The 22,659-nt window shown below is 39.3% G+C and overlaps 2 protein-coding genes across 3 annotated transcripts; one reads left to right on the top strand and one right to left on the bottom strand.

Moving 5' to 3' along the window:
* The first annotated feature begins 12,672 nt into the window (after positions 1 to 12,672).
* Positions 12,673 to 14,642, top strand: LOC104896502 (tetraketide alpha-pyrone reductase 2). Its single transcript, XM_057395596.1, has 6 exons — positions 12,673 to 12,815; positions 12,996 to 13,162; positions 13,621 to 13,821; positions 13,918 to 14,080; positions 14,229 to 14,418; positions 14,501 to 14,642. Exons 1-6 carry the CDS (start codon positions 12,710 to 12,712, stop codon positions 14,640 to 14,642), a joined length of 969 nt encoding a protein of 322 aa, XP_057251579.1. The 5' UTR covers positions 12,673 to 12,709.
* Positions 14,643 to 14,803: 161 nt separating this feature from the next.
* Positions 14,804 to 19,349, bottom strand: LOC104896501 (hypothetical protein). 2 transcript variants are annotated; one of them, XM_010683247.4, is made up of 2 exons: positions 18,791 to 19,349; positions 14,804 to 16,405 (listed from the first exon to the last, which is right to left on the bottom strand). In XM_010683247.4, exons 1-2 carry the CDS (start codon positions 19,055 to 19,057, stop codon positions 15,197 to 15,199), a joined length of 1,476 nt encoding a protein of 491 aa, XP_010681549.2. In that variant the 5' UTR covers positions 19,058 to 19,349; the 3' UTR covers positions 14,804 to 15,196. The 2 variants fall into 2 exon arrangements, with proteins under 2 accessions (XP_010681549.2, XP_057251578.1); XM_057395595.1 differs by having other exon boundaries at positions 18,771 to 19,348.
* Between the last annotated feature and the right edge of the window lie 3,310 nt (positions 19,350 to 22,659).

The following is a 22,659-nucleotide window of genomic DNA, read 5'->3' as shown; positions in this document are numbered from 1 at the left end:
CCCTGGTATTGATAACTTCTCGATGTAAATTGGAGGAGGTAGCAAGGCCATTATGCCACAGCTTCCAAATAAAAAGTTTCCATTTTGGCATGATGCGCAGTCCCCAAAGAGCGTGAAAAAACGCGATATCATTGGTGGATGTCATGTTGTAGATATCATGTTGTATGTTGAGAAGAAGATCATAACCGGACCTAACTTAGTACTCTCCTGACTTAGTAGACGGCCAATAACGATAATCCCTCTGAGATTCCGAAAAGGAAATTTCCATACCCTTGATGATCGTTGCAGTTGACGGCTCGAACAAAGAAGAAATCTTGTGGTTATCCCATCCTTGATTGTTCGGAAGAATTAATTGGTGTACCTTAAGGTTGCGCACTTCACGAAAACTGATATTATCCCGAAAGAGCGGCTTATGACCTGGAATCCAATTCTGAGCAATCACCCCAATATCACACCCATTCCCCACCTTCCATATACAATGTCGTTGGAGAAGGCCTTCAGCAGTTAGTAGTCCTCTATGACCCCAGGAAAGGTGACGATTACTAAGCCGCGTTGGCAGACAAGATAACCGAGATGCCGGAAAAATCTTAGATAATAGCAGCTGGGTGTGTTGCTTAATTCGCCAAGCTTTCTTCATTAGCAAAGAATCATTGACAATTGCCGTACAGCGCATACCCAGCCCACCCAGCCTTTTTGGGCTATGTAAAATACGTCTATTTTTCCAATGCAGCCCTTGCCCATACCCATCTTTCCAAAAGAACATAGCCATAAGGCTATCTAGTTTATGGCACACCGTAGCAGGTATCTTAAAAACCGAGAGGTAGTGCATGACTTTCCCTAAAAGAATAGCATTAATTATTAACAACTTGGCAGATTGAGATAAAGTCAAATGATTCCACCCGCTTATAGCATCCATGACTTTATCTAACGTCGGAGTAAAATGCTGGACTTTCGAGCCTTGAATATCAATAGGCACTCCAAGATACACTCTGAGAGATGATGTTGAAGGCATGCTTAAGATTTGTTTAAGTTCCTGTTGCTTCACTAGAGGATTATTCGGGCTAAATTTAATGAAAGATTTTTGGAGGTTAACCATTTGACCCGAAGCCTCACAGGATCGATTGATAACACCAGACACTGCGAGACAAGACTGATTAGAAGCTTTAAAGAAAATCATAGCATCATCCGCGAAGAATAAGTGAGAAATGTGTGGAGCTCGATTGTGTAATCTAATGCCTTGAAACTTTTTCAGGTCAGTGGCCAAAGTTGTCATGCGAGAAAGGATATGCATACAAAAGAGAAACAAGTAGGGTGACAGAGGATCGCCTTGACGCAGGCCACAAGAGGGCAAAAAAGGTTGAGTAGCCACACCATTAATAAGAATCCTATAGGATATTGTGGTCACACATTCCCGCACCAGCTGAATCCATTGATCAGGAAACCCATAAGCTCTTAAAACTTTCAATAGGAAAGACCATCGGACCCTGTCATATGCTTTGTTCATATCCAACTTTATGACTGCCAAACCTTGTTTTTGCCTTTTGTGGCAATTTATGAAGTGTGTTAGCTCATGAGTGATTAGAATATTGTCCTCCATTTGACGCCCCAGAATGAAAACATTTTGATAGTCCGAGATGAGGTTAGGTAATAAACATTTCATCCTATTCACCATGCATTTGGCAATACATTTATAAATTACATTACAAAGGCTAATTGGTCTTAAATGGCTTACCTCCAGGGGAGGGACCACCTTTGGAATGAGAACAAGAAGGGTCGAGTTCCACTCTGTGAGGAGATAGCCTGTAGAGAAAAAGCGTTGGATAGCTGTAGTGACGCTGAGACCTATCGTTGGCCAGTGGAGTTTAAAAATTCGGCATTATAGCCATCCAAACGTGGAGACTTATCCAGGCCGAAAGAGAAGAAAGTATCCTTAATCTTATCCTGGGAGAAAGGACGGCGCAGTACATCCCTATCACATGCACTGAGAGTGGGCAGATTAAGCTCGCGAAGAATCAAGTCTCTTGAGTCCAACGGCAAGGATTCATCAAAACTCGTAGAGGTAAGCAACTGTTGAAAATGCTGATGAATCAAATGGTCAATGTCAGCAGCTTCATAGAGCCAAGTCCCTTCAATATTCCGGAGCGACGTAATCTGATTTCATTGTTGCTTCTGACCAAGGCGGCTGAAAAGAGTTTTAGAAGGGAGGTCCCCTACCTGAATATAATTCGTCTTAATTCGTTGCTTCCAATACAACAAAGCTAAAGAAGCCTCATTGAGTAAGGAGTCGCGACGGTGAAGATAATTTGTTCCTTGTTCTAAGTCCGAAATTTGGTTACCATGAAACTCTAATGTTTAAAAAATGCTTTTCCAATTAACACCCGAGAAAATTTTTTGTCCAAGCACCATGCTTTTAATTTTTGACAAAGAATGCTTAAACGACGAGCAACCACATAAGCATGGGAACCCACAATCTAGAGTTGCCAAATGTCATGAACCATTCTTTTGACCTCATCATAACGAAGACACCAATTCTCAACTTGATAAGGCCGTCGAGTAGAATTGTTACCGCCGAAGGGTATAGCAGAATAGGACCATGATCGGAATGCAGAATGGGAAGATTCATTATATAAGTCTGAGGATATGTGGACTACCAATCTTGAGAAGCGTAGCCCCTATCTAATCTTTCCATAATTAAACCCTCATTTTCACGATTGTTCGACTTAGTAAACCGTGGACCAGAAAAGGCGATATCGTGTAACTGTAAATCCATTTTCCAAGTGACAAAATCCAGCCAACCACGAATAAGAGGAGAACCACCCAATTTATCCGAGAAGTGGTCCACCTGATTAATGTCACCAACAATCAAATATTTAGAGTAAGGTTGCAGCAGGTGGTGGAGATGCTGCCATAAAGGAAGACGATTACTATACTGTGGAGCAACATACAGGAACAGGCAGTGCCACCTACTTCCATTTATTTCGGAAATCTTACATAACAAAAAGTTACTAGACTTTTGGATAACTTCTACAGAGGAGGAACCCCAACAAAAGAGAACTAACCCACCCCGTGTTTGGAGAGCATCAAACCCAACATAGCTAGATGGATTGGTAGATCTTAGCAAACTATATACATTGGCAACATCTAACTTAGTTTCTTGTAAAAACAAAAAAGAAGGCTTAAACTTCAAAAGGAGCCAGTGCAAGTAAGGAATTGGCGGACTATCACTGGCATTGAGTCCCCGACAATTCCAGGAAAGTATGCTCATGATCGCGGTGGTGACTGAATAGGGTCAGTCACATCCCTTTGATCCTCGAACTTCTCTGGTCCCAATTCCATCTCATCACACGGACCTGGAATCCTCCGTCGACTGCAGCCTTGGTACCACTCACATTCGAACTAGAGCTGGCAGTTTTACTTCTCTTAAGACTCCAGACCCCTGTTGGGTCCATCAGAGATGTAGCAGCGAGACGTTTCTTTGACTCAAAAGAGCCATCCAAAAAATCAATCATAACCCCCATATCCTGTGCCATAGACGCATCGGTGATAGCCTTGGAATGCTCAGACATAGAATCCTCGGCAACCCTGTAATTGAACCCTCCTTTTGCATCCCACTCCTCGTAACGCTTTTTCCGCATTTTTCTTTTTCACCTGAGGGAAGTCACCTGTAAACTGAAAAAAACTTTCCAATGACTGATACGCTCCAGCTGTTCCTCTCGCCTTCGTTTACCCCCAAAACCATCCCCTGGACCACTGAAAACCCTCCCCGACTGCGGTCGAGGATGTTGACCATGTTCATCATAAATGTCACCATCATCGGTATCTGACGAAGAGTGATGCATTTAAAATGGTGAAATCGGAGAAACCTGATTGTTCATATTACCTTGTCCCGAGTAATTCTCATCCAAATCCTGCAACATAGGGTTAAACACATCCGCAAAAATAGGATGAGAAATACGGAAACGAGTAGTTAATATATTTGACAAATGACAAAGTTCAACTGGAGAAGGATGTGGTAGTTCTTCCCTGAGTATATTACTGGCCATAGGTGGCCCCATGTTCCTGCCAAGACCAAGATTAAGTGATCACTCCGCCCAGTTACTCGGCCCTACCTCATCTGGACCCGGCGGCTGAACTGGCCATCCCTGAGCAACAAGACTTGCAAGAGTACCTGGCCTTTCTCGGATAGTACTTTCTGAGGGGGGAGACATATTATGAAGGTGTTGTGGGCTCGGACCAACAGGTTAACAACAAGATTGAAGGAAACCATAAGAGCGTTGGGCCCATGACATTGAGACACCAGATTGAGTGGTTGGGGGATCATTCATTTTTGGGCCTACAGGATCTACGAAAATACCCGAGGGTCTAGGAGCATTCAGGAAAGGGTTATGAGAGACGGGTGGTTCTCGACCTACTGGGTTCATAACATTTGGGGGAGGCAGGTTCAAATTCAGTTCAAGATCTAAATTTCCAGAAATAGGACAACCATGGAGTATCGCTTTTAAGTCAAGAGTTAGTCCAAACCTACGGCCAGGGGGAGGGGAAACCTGCCTCATCACGCTTGATTCTTGATCACTATTAGGGCCCAAACTATAATTTGAGAAATCTGGTGGGGGGTTTGTGTGATTTTGTGAGTTATCATCCGAATAGTATTGGTACGCATCAGGGTCCCTTTGTGGTTGTAAGTCAGGAGAGGCCTCATAAAATATTTCAGATGATGAAGTAGAAGATAGATTGTCTTGCATGTATAAATGAGGGAATAAGTAGGGATCCTGACTAGGGGGCGCCATAAAGGGTCGAAATAAGTGCAAATTTACTCTAGGATTTCTATGGCTAAACCTGTCGATAAGACCTCGAATTAAATTAGTGTAAAGGGGTATACCTTTGGTAGTTTGGAGGATAGTCAGACCTTGATCTTCTAGGGTTTGAGCTCGACGCAGAAGAAGACGCTGGGCCTCATACGCCGAGAGAGGACATCACCCCGTATTGTGGCCAACACAGCCACACTCCTTGCAAAATTTGTAGATACCCTCATATCGAAAATATATCCAAGCAACCCAATCACCTTCTAATGGCAAAAAACAGCCCGGAATCAACGGCTTCGTGATATCAAAGATAATCCTAGCCCGCAGAAATGGTTGATGCGGGAGACCCTGATTATCATGATCAATCGTCTCCACTAAACCAACATGGCTAAGAATACGCATAGTCCAGTCAGAATTCAAATAGGCCCACGGAAGATCTTGTATGCGGACCCATATCCTAGCCATATTGAAGTTGACAGATGCAGGCACTTGATTCTCGGAACTTGGTCTCAAGGTCAGAGGCTTACCGTCGATAAAGGTAGTATTAAGAGAGATTAGGGCATCTCTATCCAACAAGCTTTGACATTCAAAGATGAAATACGGACCTGTACGGTGAATTCGAATTGGCTCGCACGTATCCCAATGATTATTGACTATATTGGAGACAAAACTCGTGTTGGGATGAGAGTGATCGAAGAACATTCCAATCACCACATGGGACCACTGAGAGGATATCCTTGACCTAGGGGGGGGGGGGATGGATAAGAATACCCATCCTTTGAGTTACTTGTCGCTGATTTGGAATTGCATGATTTGGATGTGAGGATTTATTATTTGAAAAGTTGTTGGGATTCATTATGGAGGAAAAACAAAAAGTTCTGGTTACTGGGATTAAAGAAATTTGACTGAAGGTTAAAAGACGAAGGAAAGTGATGAAAACACAATTTAAGGAGTAGAAAAAGTTAGCGGCTAAGATTTGTGGGTAGGAAACTTTTTCTTCGAAGCTTGCATGTTACACATCTGGTATGGACAGAAGGAATTTGCAGGTAAAATTGCAGAAAGTTGCAGGTCTAAGACAATTTTGCAGTGGTAGCGGCGCCGTAGTTAGTATTGTCGGCCAGAAATGAAAAAAAAATCTCTTGCTGAGAGAGTTTCTCTCCCTAGGTCTAGGGTTTCGATAGTGTGTATAGGAATTGAGGTGCAATAAACAACATATACTTTCTCCATTTTAAACTAAATGTAATAAATGTATTTTTACGTATTTCGAGGTATTATTTTGACCACAAATATCTATATTACATATAAATAAAAATTATAAAAATGATAGTTTGTGAAAGTACGTCACGAGACGAATCTAACAAGATAATAGTTGACTTGTTTTTCATTACGAATAGATTACAAATCTTTGTCAAAGTGAAAATTGTGAATACTTGTTGCATTTAATTAGAGACGGAGGAAGTATATACCTACAATTTTTCCACATGCATCACAAAAAAAGTCAATTTAGCAACAATTAACTTATTACTATTTATAACAAATTTGACAAGTTAGAAAACTTTTAATTTCTCATATAACGGGCTTTTTTTTGGGCAAATTTTGCTAGCAAGGTTTCCACATTTCATGCGAGTTTTAGTAGCTAGAGAGTTTGTTTTTTTTCATGGATCAAGGAAAAAACCAAAAGCTAAAGAGAAAAGGGGTAAAAATATAGAAAAAAATAAAAAAGGTAGAAATAATAAGGATAGAAGTGATCCAAAGAGGCATTATTTAGGTGAGTCTGCTAGATTTGGGTGAAACTCCGATCCTTTGATTGGAGTGTATCTCATTGATCATATATATAGGTTACAATAAAGAGGATTTCTAACAAGATTAGAAAACTAAGCATATTAGAAGCGTAAATATAAAATATAACCTTATTATATTTCATATTCTTTCACACCGCCGTAGTCATGGTGGGAGGAGTGTGGACGCTAAGACTAGACTTAAAACTCCAAAAATAAATGTGGAGGAAGACCTTTTGTGAATATGTCAGCGAACGGATACCTAGTAGGAACATGCAAAACACGTACATGACTAATATCAACCTTTTTCCTAACAAAGTGGATGCCCATCTCAACATGTTTGGTGCGATGGCGCTCTACAGGATTGCGAGAGATATAAATAGCATTGATATTATCACAATGAACAATGGTGGCCTGCCGAATAGGACAATGTAACTCCAAAAGAAGATTACATAACCAGGAAGCTTTTGCAACAACATTACTGAAGCCGCGATACTCAGCTTCATCTTAGCTAGATCGAGATAGGGTGGGTTGCCACTTAGACTGCCAGGATATTAAGTTATTACCAAGAAAGCAACAATAACCTGAAGTAGAATGTCGAGTGTTAGGACAACCACCCCAATATACATCAGTATAAGTGATCAGGCGCAAGTGAGTAGTAGAATAAATGTAACCCATGATGAATAGTACCTTTAAGATAGCACAAGATGCGTTTCAAAGCATTATAATGTGACTCCCTCGAGTCATGCATGACAAAGGCAAACCTACTGAACTACATAAGCAATATTTGGGGGAGTAAATGTAAGATATATATTGTAAAGCTCCAGCTAGACTACAATAATGAGTAGGATCAAAGACTGGTGGTCCTAAATCTGCATTACGCTTGGAGTTAGTATTAACTGGAGTGGTTGCAGGCTTACATGAACTCATGCCTACACGCCCTAATATTCCATGTGCATATTTCTGCTGAGAGAGAAGCATATATGAAGGAGTACGAGTGACAGATTTACCCAAAAAATAGCTAAGGGGGTCCAAATCAGACATTAGGAATTATGTTTTAAGAGTACTAATCAGACGATCTCGTAGGGAATCAGAGGAAGTGCACAAAATAATATCATCAACATAAAGGAGAAGATATGCGATGTCATGGCCATGACGGTAAGTGAATAATGAGTTGTCACTTTGAGCAACAACAAAACCAATCTGCAGATGATAGTTAACAAATCGCTGGTACCAAGCACGAGGTGCTTGTTTAAGACCATACAAAACCTTGCGCAAGCGACAAACATGATGGGGATAACGTTTGTCAAAAAATTAGGAGGTGGATGCATATACATGGTCCCCGACAAATCACCATGTAAAAATGCATTTTTAACATCAAGTTGATGAATAGACCATTAGCGAGCCATGGCCAACCCCAAAACTGTATGAATAGTAGTTGGACGTACAAAAGGACTAAAAGTCTCATTACAATCTACACCCTATTCCTGTGACCTGCCATCACATACCAAACGAGCTTTGTGCCTTTCAAGGTCGGTATCATTAGATATTTCCTTATGACGAAACAGCCACATACAATTCACAATATTCACCCCTGTAGGCCTAGGAACCAACTCCTAAGTATCTGTTTGTGTTAAAGCACTATATTCATTGGTCATGTTTTAATTTGAGTCAATCAAGGCTAATTTGTGATTTTTTTGGAATTAGAGAGCAAGAAAGGGGTGCAAGTGGGAGGGGAGTTAGCATAGGATATTTGGGGTTACGCTTGCGAATGCCATGACGAGATCGGGTTGTCATTTGAGGAGAAAAGGTCGGGGTGGGCCGGGGACGCAGTTGGAGGTCTGTCTTGGTGTGTGTAGAGGGGGGGGGTACCACACTAGCGGGTTCTGGGCTTGCAGAGGAGAGGGCAAGTTTTGGGGAGCCAGTGGCTTGCCACGCACGGGGCTTAGGTCAGGCCTAGTTGATCCGTGAGCCACTAGCGAGGGAGCTGGCCCAGCATGAGGGTTAGGGGTGCGCACTAGGCGTTGGGCTGTGGGGGGCATAAGATCTTGGGCTTGGGGTCTGGTGGAGGCACTTTGGGCCTGGGGAGGCAAGGATGATGGGCAGTCTAGTAAGAGGAGGGACGCACGGAGGGGTTGGATAAGGGATATGAAGAGTCTTGGGCCATGTTTGAAGGTTGTGCCAATTTTTGGCAGGGAATTAGTTTTCAACAAAAGTTCCATGCCTAGAGATGATGTGTTTACTAGTAGAGAGATCATAACAATGATAACCCCCGATGATTTTAGAATAGCCAAGGAAAATGCAAGGAGTAGACCTTGGAGCTAATTTATGAGGGGTAGTAGATCTGGAATTAGGATAACACAAGTACCCAAAAACTCTTAAATGATCATAAGTTGGTGTTTTGTAAGATAGAGCTTGAAAGGTGTCAATTTATGAAGAGTCTTGGTAGGCAATATATTATGAAGATGGGTAGTTTTTTCAAGAGCATAATCGCAAAATTTTAGGGGAAGGGAAGCATGGTGTGAGTCATATTGTTAAGGGAATGTATCATTCTTTCAGCTTTGTCATTTTGTTAAGGATATCTCCTATTTGTAATATAACATGATTGATGCAAAATTGTTTGAAAGGGTTGTTGTCAAATTCGCGACCATGATAACTTTGAAAAGCTTTAATGGGACGTTCAAATTGAGTTCTAACATATGCATTCAATAAGTCAAGAAGGGTTTGATGAGCTTTAGATTTCTAGGCAGGAGGGACATTCCACACATAATGATTGAAATCATCAACAAGAACAAGATAATATTTGTTGCCTGAATTGCTACAAATAGGAGATATCCATAGATCAGCATGAATAATATCAAAAGCAGAAGTGGTAGCAGTAGTAGACTCGTAAAAAGGCAATTGGAAAAAGTAAAGTCATGCTATTTATTACAAACTATTAAATGATTGTGCTTAAGAAAACTAAAAGATTGTACTCCATGTTGGCCTAGACGATCATGCCAAATGATGGGTGAAATAACAGCAAGAGCAATAGCTAAGCAAGTAGAGGGTTGAGCGGAAGTGACGGAATAGAGGTCCCCAATGCTCTCACATGTCGTTATAATGCTCCCCGTTCGAAGGTCCTTCATAGTGAAATCAAAAAGGTCAAATTCAATACACAAAATTATCTCTAGTGAATTTGCAGACGAAAATTAGGTTTTTGATAATTTGTGTGGCAAGGTAGACATCACAAGGGACTAAGGGGTTGACTGAGAAGGGTGGTATGACCAATGTTATCAGGATCGGGATCCTACTTTGGATCGTAGGGGTTGGTAGAATCGAATCGGTGGGATCGGATCGTAGGATCGTAAGATCCTACAATTCGGTGAAATAGAGATAATTATACTAAAATATGGTGAGAACCTCATTTTATAAATTTACACATATTAATAATGAATTTTTTAAATAGCAATTGATGATAGTTTTTCAATACTATAAGATTGAAGTAACATGCAACCAAAATCTAATAGGAGAAATATAATATGTGAAATTACTTTATTATTTTTATATTGTAGGATCGGATCGTATAGTCGTAGGATCGTAGAATCGTGTTAAGATCCTACCATGTGATTTTTTGTGGTTGGGCAGGATCGAAGGATCCTACAAAATTAAGATCCTACATAGGATCGGGATCGATGAAGTACTCCAGGATCGTAAAATCGTAGAATCGGAAGATCCGGATCGGGATTTTAACAACAATGGGTATGACCATAACACATGATTGAATGCGATTGCCATTACCGACTAAAATATGAATTTTAGGGCTTAAATTTAAAGGGGCAAGAGATTACCTTAGGAGTTAATCATGTGAGACGTTGCACCAGAATCCATGTACCATAAATCATCGGGATTTCGCAATGTCATTCTTGAGAATATGTTGCCAAGATCAGTGGGCATGAACATCAACCCATAGGAAGTTAGGCCTGCCACATACGATTGAGGAGGTGCAAAGGAGTGCTGGGCCGAGGGGTTTGTCATGGTCCTATACTACATAGGTGGGGCTACTGCGATAGGGTAATGCGCGGGTGGGGAGGCCACTGATGCTGCTGCTAGGCCCGGAAGGCAGCCCAGGTATGGGGAGTGGGTAATGGGCCAGCCCACTAGGGAGTGTTAGTAGGCGTTGGGCCTTACTACTGATGTTGGTTCGCCCAGGTAGTGGAGTTTCCACCTCTACCTCTACCGCGACCGTTATGACCACCACGCCCACCCTCGCGTCCGCGACCACGACCTCAACCACCATACTGACCGCCGGAGCCCTAAGCGCCGGACTTGTGGGACAGCTACAGCTGGGGAGGTGCGTTTTATGAGGAGTCTGACTCGTAAGAAGCAGGCACAAAGAATGTGGCGGTTGAGGAGGGTCATTGACACGTTGAGATTCCTCAAGAAGGAGGCGGGACGAGCAGTGGCGAATGACGACAGTGACTCAGTTTGTTATATCATAGATGCAACGGTATCAAAATTTGTGTTAATAAGACCTGAAACCAGGTGAAGCCCAACTTTTGCTCCGACATGAGTTGATCAACATTAGCAATTTTGTCACGAAGAGTTTTTAGTTGTTTATAATAAGATGTGATGTCGGAAAAATTAAAGAGGTGCAACGAATTAAACTGCTTTTCAAGATATATCGCGCGAGTGTGTTTAGTATCATGAAAAATAGCTTTGAGTCGATCCCATGTTTCTTGAGCTCTAGAACCAGGATACAAGATTGTCTGTAATAGATCTGCAGAGATTGTACCAAAAATACACTTTTTGGCAATAGAATCAAGATGTTGCCAGAGAGCGTCAAATATGTTAACGCGGTTTGGTGGAATCAATATGATCTATAACATCATACGTGTGACAGTGATTTTCAAACAATTCGACCCAATTAGAATAGTGAACCATCTCACGATCAATAATTAATTGGATGACGTTCTAGATGTTGCTGACACATATCGTAAGGTGATAGTTTTGGTTAGCCGTGGGCGGTGGAGAAGGACGTGTTTTAGGGTCAGGTTGGTCACCATCGGTTGTCATGGCTCGAATTTTGTTGTTTGGGTGGCAGAAGCAAAGAGACGTCAGGGAGGGCCGCGTAGGAGGATCAAATCAAAAATAAAGTCTATAGGGGATTATTGTGGATGTTATACTATGCTAGATTTGGGTAAAACTCTCTTGATTGGAGTGTATTCCATTGATCATATATATAGGTTACAATAAAGAGGATTTCTAACAAGATTAGGAGACCTAAGCATAGTAGAAATGTTAATACAAAATATAATACTAGTATACTACATATTCTATCAGGGTCGAGCCTACCATTTAAGTAAAAGAGTCAAATGGCCCTAATTAAAAAACAATCCCTAAATAGCAAAATGTCCCTATTATAACTAGGAGAGAGCATTCGCAAAAAATAGTGTTAATTTTTTTGAAACAAAGAGAGCACATATAATTTTAATGTAGATTCCATTGACATTTTTAAATTAATGCAATGGTGGCACTATGGCCTATAGTGGCCACGATGGGTAATATTGGTGGCCGGCTATAGTGGCCCATGGATGGGTGGTTGTACCATGGTGGTGAAAGATGTGGTGATGGATGGTTGTGATCTAGAGATAGAGGGTGAGAGAGAATGGAAGGGTAAGAGGGGTCGAAAAGGGGAAAAAAAATGAAAACTAGCTAAGGCGACAAATTATTAGTTGCAAAGTATTATTAGATTTTCCGAAAAAAAGTGATATAAGTATTTTAGAGCAGGTGAAGTATAATTTTTTATAATTTTAAAGGTCCTATATTTTAAGATAGTGTGAGAAGGTAATACATAATTTGTCATGTATGCAAATCCCCTGAAGAAAGAAAAAATCCTAAGTGTGCGTTGTTCATGCATGGCTTCAATGACTAACCTACTCATGTAAACTACATATATAAATACTATTCACAAGAATTAGACAAGTACATGATGCTAAAACGCCAAGATCATGATTCATGACATATTATTAATTCCGAAGTCCCAAGTCCCAACCAATGCATATATAACTGGATCAGTAGGAAGAGTCCTTCGTAACAGGATTTAGCAAGTACCTCCAGGCTCCAGGTTAGAATATACAGCGCAAAGAGATGCCTGAATATTGTGTGACTGGAGGCACAGGCTTCATAGCATCATACATAGTAAAGTCACTGCTTGAAAGGGGACATACTGTACGTACCACTGTTCGAAATCCAGGTTCATAACAACTTCTGAAATTTAAGCTTCTGATTTTTGAGAAATTATTCCTAAAATGTATGCATGTACATGATATGCATTCCTCTAGATCACACAGAACATATTGAGAAATCATGTATGGAAAATTTACAAAATTATGCTTTGCAAATTTTAATGTCAAGTGAAATTTGAAGTGAACAGAGAATGTAGAGAAGGTAGGATTTTTATGGGAATTGAGGGGAGCTAAAGAGCAACTCAAAGTCATGAAAGCTGATTTGATGGAAGAAGGAAGCTTTGATGAAGCCATCCAAGGTGTTGATGGTGTCTTCCATACTGCTGCTCCAGTGCTCGTGCCATATGACGAAAACGTTTATGTACTCATCTATCACTTGCTGTAATTATAAATTGATCTTGAAGAACTCTTTTCAGCAAAACGGATGCTATGTATACCCTATTTAATTTCTTTTCTCTCCAATTTTGCTTCCTTCTGGTTCATCTCGGGTTTGGCTTGTCCTAAAACTGTTGCCAAGGACCGTCAAATAAGGGGCATAAGTCTGTTTAGATGGCTTTTTCGAAGCTGTGCTCTTGGACTCTTCATATTATCACAGTTACTTGGTGTCGATTGTCGAATACTTGACAAAGACTTGGGTAGGGACACTTCCAAACTCTAGTTTATCATGGAACTTTGTCACAGAGTAGCGGGGTTGAACGCTTATATACCAACTGTCTAGATAAATAGTCAGTCTGAGTAGCACAGCGTCATTGTAGTTTAAGGGGACAGATAATATTATACAAAGGTTATATACTTCTATGTGATGAGCTATAGGTTTTTTTGCAGGCCAATTTGATTGAACCCAGTATGAAAGGAACTCTGAACGTCCTAAAGTCATGCGCAAAGGCAACTACTGTCAAAAGGATTGTATTTACCTCTTCCTGTTCTGCAATAAGATATCGCGCAGACATCCAGCAGATTTCTCCTCTCAACGAGTCACACTGGAGCGATGCTGAGTACTGCAAAAACCATAATGTAAGAAAACATCTCTTCTCTCACTGAACATTTTCATACCAAATCATAATTTTCATAATGACCTACCATTTCAAATGTTTATTGTTCCTTCATAAGCTTTGGTATGCGTATGCAAAGACATTAGCTGAGCAGTCGGCATGGCAAATGGCCAAGGAAAGTGGTCTTAATTTGGTAGTTGTCAATCCATCATTCGTGATTGGTCCTGTGCTCGGACCACAGCCAACTAGCACACTCCTTCTATTGCTTGGGATAATTAAAGGTAGAGGTGCAGATACAAACCTGTTAAAACAAAATCCCCTCTATATCTATCAGATGATTTATTTGTAACAGAAAAATATACATCTTGTCCCCAGTTAGTCAGGTACAATAAACAAATTCGATATCTAACAGGGTATATATATACTTAGGTGCAATGGGCGAGTATCCAAACCAGGAAATAGGATTTGTACACATAGAGGACGTGGTAGCAGCGCACATTCTGGCCATGGAAGAAAGCACGGCAACTGGAAGGCTAATTTGCTCAAGCTCAGTGGCTCACTGGTCTCAAATCATAGACATGATGAAAGCTAAATACGAAGGCTACCCATATGAAAATAAGTAAGTACACAAAAAACGCAAAGTTACTGGTTTTAATGCCAGAAGTATTTCTGAACTCTACAAATACTGTTTCTTGTTGCAGGTGCGGGACTCAGAAAGGAGATGACAAGCCTCATAGCATGGATACTAGCAAAATTGAGCAACTGGGATTTCCGGGCTTTAGAACAATTTCTCAAATGTTTGATGATTGCATCAGAAGTTTCCAAGACAAGGGCTTTCTTTGATGATCTTTGGCTAATTGACCTTGAATACACTAGAGAAGGAAATTTTATTTGTCTCAGCAACTTCAGTTAAGCATTAATATTGGTCAAATAAAAAGTGCAGTAAAATTTAATTTCAACAAGGACATTTATGTATCTCATGCCTACAAAAGGAGTACAAGATATGAAAGAATAATATCTGTATCTCATGCCAAGCAGAACATATGTAGCCAGGATAATGAGCAGAGCAGGATAGCTAAAGCACGTCACTAAGCATACTCATAACTCCATTCGCGATATTGCTATAGAACTAACTGATTCATATTGCTACAAAAAAAAATGAACTTAATCGTAGTTCCTCTAAACAGGGACCTCAGCTATGTATATCAAAAAAAAAATTCTGTAGTTAATTATACATTCAACCTTTACTCCTATCTCTGACCTCATGATTACCCTGCTCATCAGGTAAACTTGACTAATTGTAGCAGCTAACAATCATTCCCATCCTTCGTAAAGTTGTACAGGAAAAGAAAGATTATCGGGAACTAGGAGAGGTCAAAGTTGTTTCATGCAATGACTCATGCTTGCTCCTCTCGGTTGCCAGAAGTTGCATTATTCTCAGCATTGTTCATTCTCATCTGCAGGACTTTCTTGGGTAAATGGGAGTGCAAACAAGGATCATACGTTGGACTTTTGAGAGGACGGTACTCGGGATATAGCCTACCGGCTCTGTATTGGACGCCACATGCATTGCAGAGCGTATAACGTCCCATGGGCCCTTCTCTCCATTGTGGGGTCTTCGTGGATTCACAATGTAGACACTTCTTGACCACTTCCATTGTTTTTGGTTTTAGGATAACTTCAGAATCAAAGTTTTGGTTCTCTCTACAATCTAATTGAATCAAATCGCTAGCTTTCTCTCTTCTCTCAAATTTCTTGGCTCTATGAGCACGGTTCTGGTCCCTCTCATTTTTGTTACCAAAGCACATCCCGTCGAAATTTTCAGGTTCAGAAGTAAGGTTCTGACCCATCTCACTATTCTTACCCATCCTCGTCTCTAATTTTTTGAGTTCAGAAGTAAGGTTCTGGCCTATCGGAATATTGTTACCCGTTTTTATCCACTGAACCTTCTTGGGTTTAGGAGTAGGGTGTGGAACCCTCTCACTTACATTACCCATTCTCATCATCTGTACTTTCTTGGGCAAATTCGAGTGTAAAGAAGGATCAAATGTTGGACTCTTTAAAGGGCGGTAGTCAGGATATAGCCTGCCATGTTTATACTGAACTCCACATGCATTGCAGACGGTCTTTCTCCCCATGGGACCCGTCCTCCACTGTGGGGTCTCTGTTGTTCCGCAATGCATGCATTTCTTGGCTGCTGGGTTCGAATCGAAATTAATTAATTCACTAATTTTCCTAGTCCTTACCTGCTTGGCTGGAATATACTCATCCGTTTCATCTGAAAGAGAAGACTCCACAGAGTTCTCTGATTCTGATTGGAATGCCCAACTATGCTCTCTAGCAGATGAAGTGGTGCCAGGAAACTGAAAACCCCCTGAAGAGTTGCGCTTTGTGGGTTGACGACGTTTTCTGTGAGAACGCACTGTAGTGCTGACATTAGAGCATGACCACCCCTTTTGAAGGACTGAAATTGGGCTCGAATTCTTATAGTGCTTCTGAGAATAATGCTTTAGGGAGGAAGCCTTTTCTTTCACAGACACGCCCACATCACAGACAGGATCATCAACATATTCCGACGCTTGACCTTGACCAACAATGTTTTCATACTGTAACAGCAAGAAAGAGAAAACAGCGTGAAATTAGAAATAATGCATTTCTTGGCTGCTGTGAGAACGCACTGTACCAGTAACAGGGTTGGGACTTAACAACTGGAAAAGCTAGACAATGACCAATTGGAAATTACTAGAAAGCACAAGCACACATATTTCTTAAGCTGAAATTAGAGGTGCATTTTCTTCACCTAAACTGATGTGAACCGAGCTTATAATCAGCGTGAACTGCACTTTATCTTTTCACTTATGATCACTCATGATCAGACCTAATCAACACTGCTACTCATTTTTATAAGGTGAAGAGAATGCACCCTAAATTGCCAAGTTGTGCATAATCACTTCCTACTTTCGTCACTCTCGTCTTTCTTATGTTATTGGTAACCCATATGTTTACAGTATACTAGATTAAAGCAAAAATTGACTAGTATCAGAATATCTCAAATGAAGCGTGGAACTTGAATTGTCAAAAGCAGTCGAAAGGGAATCAAATGACAGAATCAGTATAACGAGAATGTCGGCCAATCTAAAAGAAAAATCACAAGGTCAACCTTTTTTCCTTTTTCTGTGTGTACGTGGGGCGGGGGGGGGGGGGGGGGGGGGGTTAGGTGAGAAAACTTGACTTAAACGTAAGAAGAAGAAATTAAAAAGAAAGGATGGAAGATAGGAGAGCAAGCATACTATAAGATCATTCTTGGTCTCTTAAAACTGTCAAGTTCGTATCACATAGAATAGCCTTGTGGGTCTGACAACTCTAATAGAGCCAACTACAAAGCTCTATACAGGACATGGGAAAAAGGATGATCCAAGAAGTAGCAAAACCCTTCCAAATACATAAAGTCCCCAAATTAATGCAACATAAAATATGTGTCAGATACACAGACGTGAAAATAAGCTCAACCCAATCTTCCAGTTTTATAATGTGACTTGAGGAACCAACATGAGGAAGACTCTTCAATCTCTTTTGTTACAAAAAAGCGCAAAAAGTTTGGGTTTTTTGGTAAAGGATAAAAGCCAAGCATGTACTTGGAGGAGGTTCTGTCTACCTGCCCCTCCTTATTCTCTCATCCTTACCCAACTAAACTCATCCTCTCACTCCCATGTCATCCTCCATCTCTATCGACATTTCTCCTGGTCTTAACTAAGGTATAACCGGAACCTGAAGCTCTATCTCAGCAAATTGGAGGAAAACCTCACATTTACCCGCATCTGAAATACACTTCAAATCTACCACAATTAGAAGCAGAAAAACACGCTCGCAGAAGTTGGACACGCACAGGAGGACACCTTCTAAATCACCTCCTCGATGTTAACTAAGAACTGCGGTCCATGTAAAGGATTTGGACTTCAAAAGGAACTTGACTCTGGAAAGAAGGTTGTGATTAGGTGAAAGTAGGAAAATAAATAAGTTGGAAGTGTCGACATGGAACAATAAACAGACACCCAGAATTTACTATTGGAGACCAAAGAACCAGAGATGGTGTTGCATATTTTCACAAGAAGTAATAGAACATCCAATTTATGATCTTATCCACCTCACTGAGAAAAAGAGGTACAGATCATGCTCACGGTGCAGTCCAGCAAGGTCCAGAAGTATGTAACTTTATCCCTAACTAGCAAAAACAAGTAGCACCACTGTTCTTCGAATTCTGCCCGCTTCTCAACACAAATGAAAATTGTACTATATTTTCTCACTTAAGATGCTAGTCAGGCTATGTTCAATTCACCTTATTTTTGCTTATTTCAAATCTAATCAGATCAGATCAGATCAGATCAAATCAGAAAAAATAAGATTAGATCAGATCAGTTCAGATCATGCTTATATTTAAAATTCATTATTACTATTAAATATCTTTCATTACATATTACTAAAAATTATAATAATTGAATATGAATAAAGTACTCATTGAGACGAATCAAACAAGACCTCACATATGACTATATTTTTCTTTATATATTGAGAAAAATCTTAAAGATAAGATCTTATAAATCAGATTAGATCAGTTCAATTCAGACTAGATCAGATCACATCAGATCAGATTAGATCAGATCAGAAAAAATCAGTTCAGATCAGAAAATTTTTGGTGAACTAAATATAGCCTCAATGTAAATATACTACTGATCCCAAAAACCAAATAATCAGAATAAGATTTTTTTATCAAATCTTGCAAGCAATATAATGTTAAACACAAGATCAATCACCATAATCACAAATCCAACTCAAGCAACATGTCAACATGAAACAACATACAAAAACTAATCATAATAAATTGACATTACTAATACGCAAAAAACAGAAACTAATCAAAAATTGAATTAACTACAACTTAAATCAGGCCATTAATCAACATAAAAATCCTACCAAAAATCAATGAGACTTACAAATGGCACAGACGCCAATTCAACCCCTTCATTACACTTTTCTACAGCCTCCTCATCTTCAGGTTTAGAGAGCCAGAGCTCATCATCCAATCTGCTATACTCACCCATCAATTGACCATATTGATTAACAATACCCAAATTTAATCCTTGCCCAATTAATATCTGATTAATGCGTATTGGATTATCATCCCTAATTTCATGGGCAAGATTAGATGACCCACTGAAATCACCTTGTATTGGAAAACCCTTATTTTCGGAAGCAGTCATTATTACAGCTGCAATACCTTTCTCCTGATCTTTTTTCTTAATTGATTTGCAGTAAGATTAGATAATAATATTCAATTGAAATGAAATGCTCCTCAAATTAGTGATTTTGTTTTGTGGGCAACTTAAATTTGTGATTTACTACATGTGTTTGGTTAGGGAAGAGCAAGATTTGGGATGATAAGAAGAGTTATGCTGAATGGAGATTTTGAAAGTGGTAAAACGCTAAAAGTAATAAATATAATCCTGATTTGCAGCATCGCAAATCTGGTCAGACACTATTCAGTGGTTCATCACTTGCTTGCAAGTTGCAAATAACAGTTGTTGGGGTGGAATTTTTATTCATATAAAAATACACGATCAATGGATGAGGACATGAGGTGGGGACCAATACTTGTTCTCTTTGGCATAAAACAGTTTAATTGAATTTAACTGAAATGAATAGTGATACATGAGAGTAAAAGTATTGTCCAGAGCTACACTGAACTGAGTTGAACTGAACTCAACTGAAAATTAGTTGGGGGAGAACAAGCCCTAAATTCACATGATTATGATTCTATTCGACATAAGACAACTGAATTGAACTAGACTTAATTGAACTGAACCGATGGCAACTGAACTGAATTGAACTAAACTGATTGCAACTGAACTGAAATGAATTGAGCTGGATTGAATCGAACTGAAATGAATTTAACTAATAGAAATGATGATTGGAGTTGAACTGAACTGAACTGCATTGAACTGAACTGAACTAATTGCAACTAAACTTACCTGAACTGAACTGATTAGAACTGAATTTAACTTGACTAAAATGACAATAAGATGGAGAGAACATGTCTTAAATTTGTTGAAATTTGCTTAATGAGAGTCAAATTTGTTGCATCATAATTAGATGTAAGAAAAGTTATTAATGAGTAACTTATGTATAACGAGTTGTACGGATAAATATCTTTTTTTGAAAAAAAAAAGGTTAATTTTACAAGAACAACATGTGATAACTTACTGGTGTTGGCATTACCTCCGATTTCAGAAGAGTTCTCTGTTACTTATAAGTGACTTTAACTTACCTTATAAAATAAACTTTAACAAATCTCTATAGTTCATGAATTGTGTCCAAAAACACGTTTGTTTGGATCTACGAACACAAATCTCTATATTTCATGAATGGTGTCCAATAAAAAAATTTACGAACATATTGTTGTATTCATCTAAAATAATAATTAAATAGTTCATCTTATTATATGATGATTGGTCGTTTAGTTACTATCGAATAATGACCCATTTATTGATCGATGATCCGACAACTAGTGACCTCATCCGGCATAGTCTCAACATGATAAAGATTTGATCTAAACTTTAACTAGAAATCTGAATGAGATGAGTTCACTAGGGGAAAAAACATAAAGGGCTGCGCAGGAAGGGCTGCGCTTTTCGTAAAAGCGCAGCCCTACTAGTGAAAGGCTGCGCTTTTTAAAAAGCACTTCACTAGTAGGGCTGCGCTTTTTTAAATAAGCGCAGCCCTTCTGTAGGTAAGAAGGGCTGCGCTTTTAAAAAAAGCGCAGCCCCTACTAAAGTGCAAAAAAGCGGCCTAGCTGCTTTTTTAAAAAGCGCAGCCCTTCTGCTTAGTAGGGCTGCGCTTTTTTAAAAAAGCGCAGCCCTTTCTGAAAAAATTTGAAATTTCGAAATCGTGGGCTTTGAAATATTGAGCGGGGATTCGTCAAATATATTATCCCTCATTCTCTCTCCTCTCTCACGTCCCTCATTATTCCTTTCCTCCTTCTCTCTCATCCTCTCTTCTCTCTCATCCTCTCTTCTCTCTCAAAAACTCCCATAAACATTTGCAACAAAAACCTTGAAATGATTTGCACTAAACATGGCGACGGAGTCCGATTGCCTATTGTGATACCTTTTCGGAAGCGGAACGAGCCAACGAGTCAAACACACCGCTATGCTGTGATGTTTAGGCTTTTTAAGCCATCCGAGTTCGTTTAAGCCTCCAAATAGCCATTTTAAGTTTTTCCGAAATTTTTTTTCCCCTTAAATTATGTATTTGGGTTTTGTTTTATGTATTTAAACATTATTAGGTTGTAGTTCTTGTATTTTCAGATCTATAATGTTCTTGTATACTTCTCTTTGTTTATATATATATTTTGATTAATGTTCTTGTATACTTCTCTTTGTTTTGATTAATGTTCTTGTATACTTCTCTTTGTTTATTTTGATTAATGTTATTCTTGTATACTTCTCTTTGTTTATTTTGATTAATGTTCTTGTATACTTCTCTTTGTATATAATTTCTTGTATTTTCATCTTTGTTTTGATTAATGTTCTTGTATACTTATTGTATAATTCTCTTTGTATATTAGTTTTTGTTCCTTTTTTTCATTTTCGTTTCATTCTTTTTATTGTTTTGGGTTTAGTATTTTCGTTTCGTTTCTCTTCTCTTCTGTTTAATTTCAGAAAATGTGAGATTATGAGTAAAAAAATGACAAAAAAAAAATTTTTTTTTTATTTTTTTTTTTTGGTAGGAAGGGCTGCGCTAGTTAGGAAAAAGCGCAGCCCTTCTAGCTCAGAAGGGCTGCGCTTTTTCCTAACTAGCGCAGCCCTTCTAGCTTAAGGGCTGCGCTTTTCTAGCGCAGCCCTACTTAAAAAGTGAAGGGCTGCGACTGAAAGGGCTGCTGTCAAAAAGCGCAGCCCTACATGCCTTTTTTAGCGCAGCCCTTCTTCATTTTTCCACTAGTGGTTGTACTTAATCTACTATCAACAATTATACGATTCGAACCCTATAAGAATAATGACCTGAAACTAAATCGTTTAAATATGAGCATTGTTGACTATAACCTAATATTGAAGCGACCGAAAATGACCCAATCAAAATTGTTCCAATATTCCCCTCAAAAAAAAAAAAATTGTTCTAATATGTATTTGACCAGAACACAACCTAACCAATAATCCAAAGTCAACATGATCTAGAGTTTATCTGGATCGAAGTTGACCTACCTACACTTCACTTAACTTCATAATGACCTGATCCAAACCATAGTTGCACCCATAAAAACCTAACATAACCTTTCTCAACGCAAAGCGTATGTTAAAATGTAAAAAACATAATTGGGAGATCGAATAGCTAGAAATATTATTTCATCACTAGAGATTTTTATGTAGATTTTTGCCTTAGCGACACAAATCAATATTTGGACGTCAACAACCAGATTAGAATGATTTGATGAATAAAAATGCAAGGGGAACCAAAAGGAGAATGACACAAGGAAATGGTGACGCGAAAAAACCTTAATGAAGATAGGTAAAACACCGCGGTGGACATAAGTCCACCAATCCATTATATGCAACTGACGCTAAGGATGAACGACAATCAGTACATCCTAGGATGATAAATCTAAATATAGAAGTAGAAAATGTAAATATTAATAACAATAGTCTAGGAATGAAATGTAAGTTGTTGTGAACACTAGTTGCTTATGAATACTTTGTGCCTAGGAATGTTGTGAAGAGTTGGTAACCCTTTTTCCTTTGACTCCACGAACCTTCTATACTTCTCATTGCTCGACTCAAAGCCAAGAATCTAGGAGGTAGTTGACACGATC

The sequence above is a fragment of the Beta vulgaris genome, chromosome 6, assembly GCF_026745355.1.
Source record: "Beta vulgaris subsp. vulgaris cultivar EL10 chromosome 6, EL10.2, whole genome shotgun sequence".
Lineage (NCBI taxonomy): Eukaryota > Viridiplantae > Streptophyta > Magnoliopsida > Caryophyllales > Amaranthaceae > Beta > Beta vulgaris.
This window is presented reverse-complemented; position numbering and strand designations above follow the sequence as displayed.

Excerpts from the sequence above, each read along its gene's own strand:
- LOC104896502 (XM_057395596.1), top strand. The coding sequence starts at position 12,710 with ATGCCTGAATATTGTGTGACTGGAGGCACAGGCTTCATAGCATCATAC. Across the intron at positions 14,081-14,228 it reads ATTGCTTGGGATAATTAAAG|GTGCAATGGGCGAGTATCCA; the intron begins GTAGAGGTGCAG and ends ATATATACTTAG. Across the intron at positions 14,419-14,500 it reads GGCTACCCATATGAAAATAA|GTGCGGGACTCAGAAAGGAG; the intron begins GTAAGTACACAA and ends TTCTTGTTGCAG.
- LOC104896501 (XM_010683247.4), bottom strand. The coding sequence starts at position 19,057 with ATGACTGCTTCCGAAAATAAGGGTTTTCCAATACAAGGTGATTTCAGT. Across the intron at positions 16,406-18,790 it reads AATTGGCGTCTGTGCCATTT|TATGAAAACATTGTTGGTCA; the intron begins GTAAGTCTCATT and ends TTGCTGTTACAG.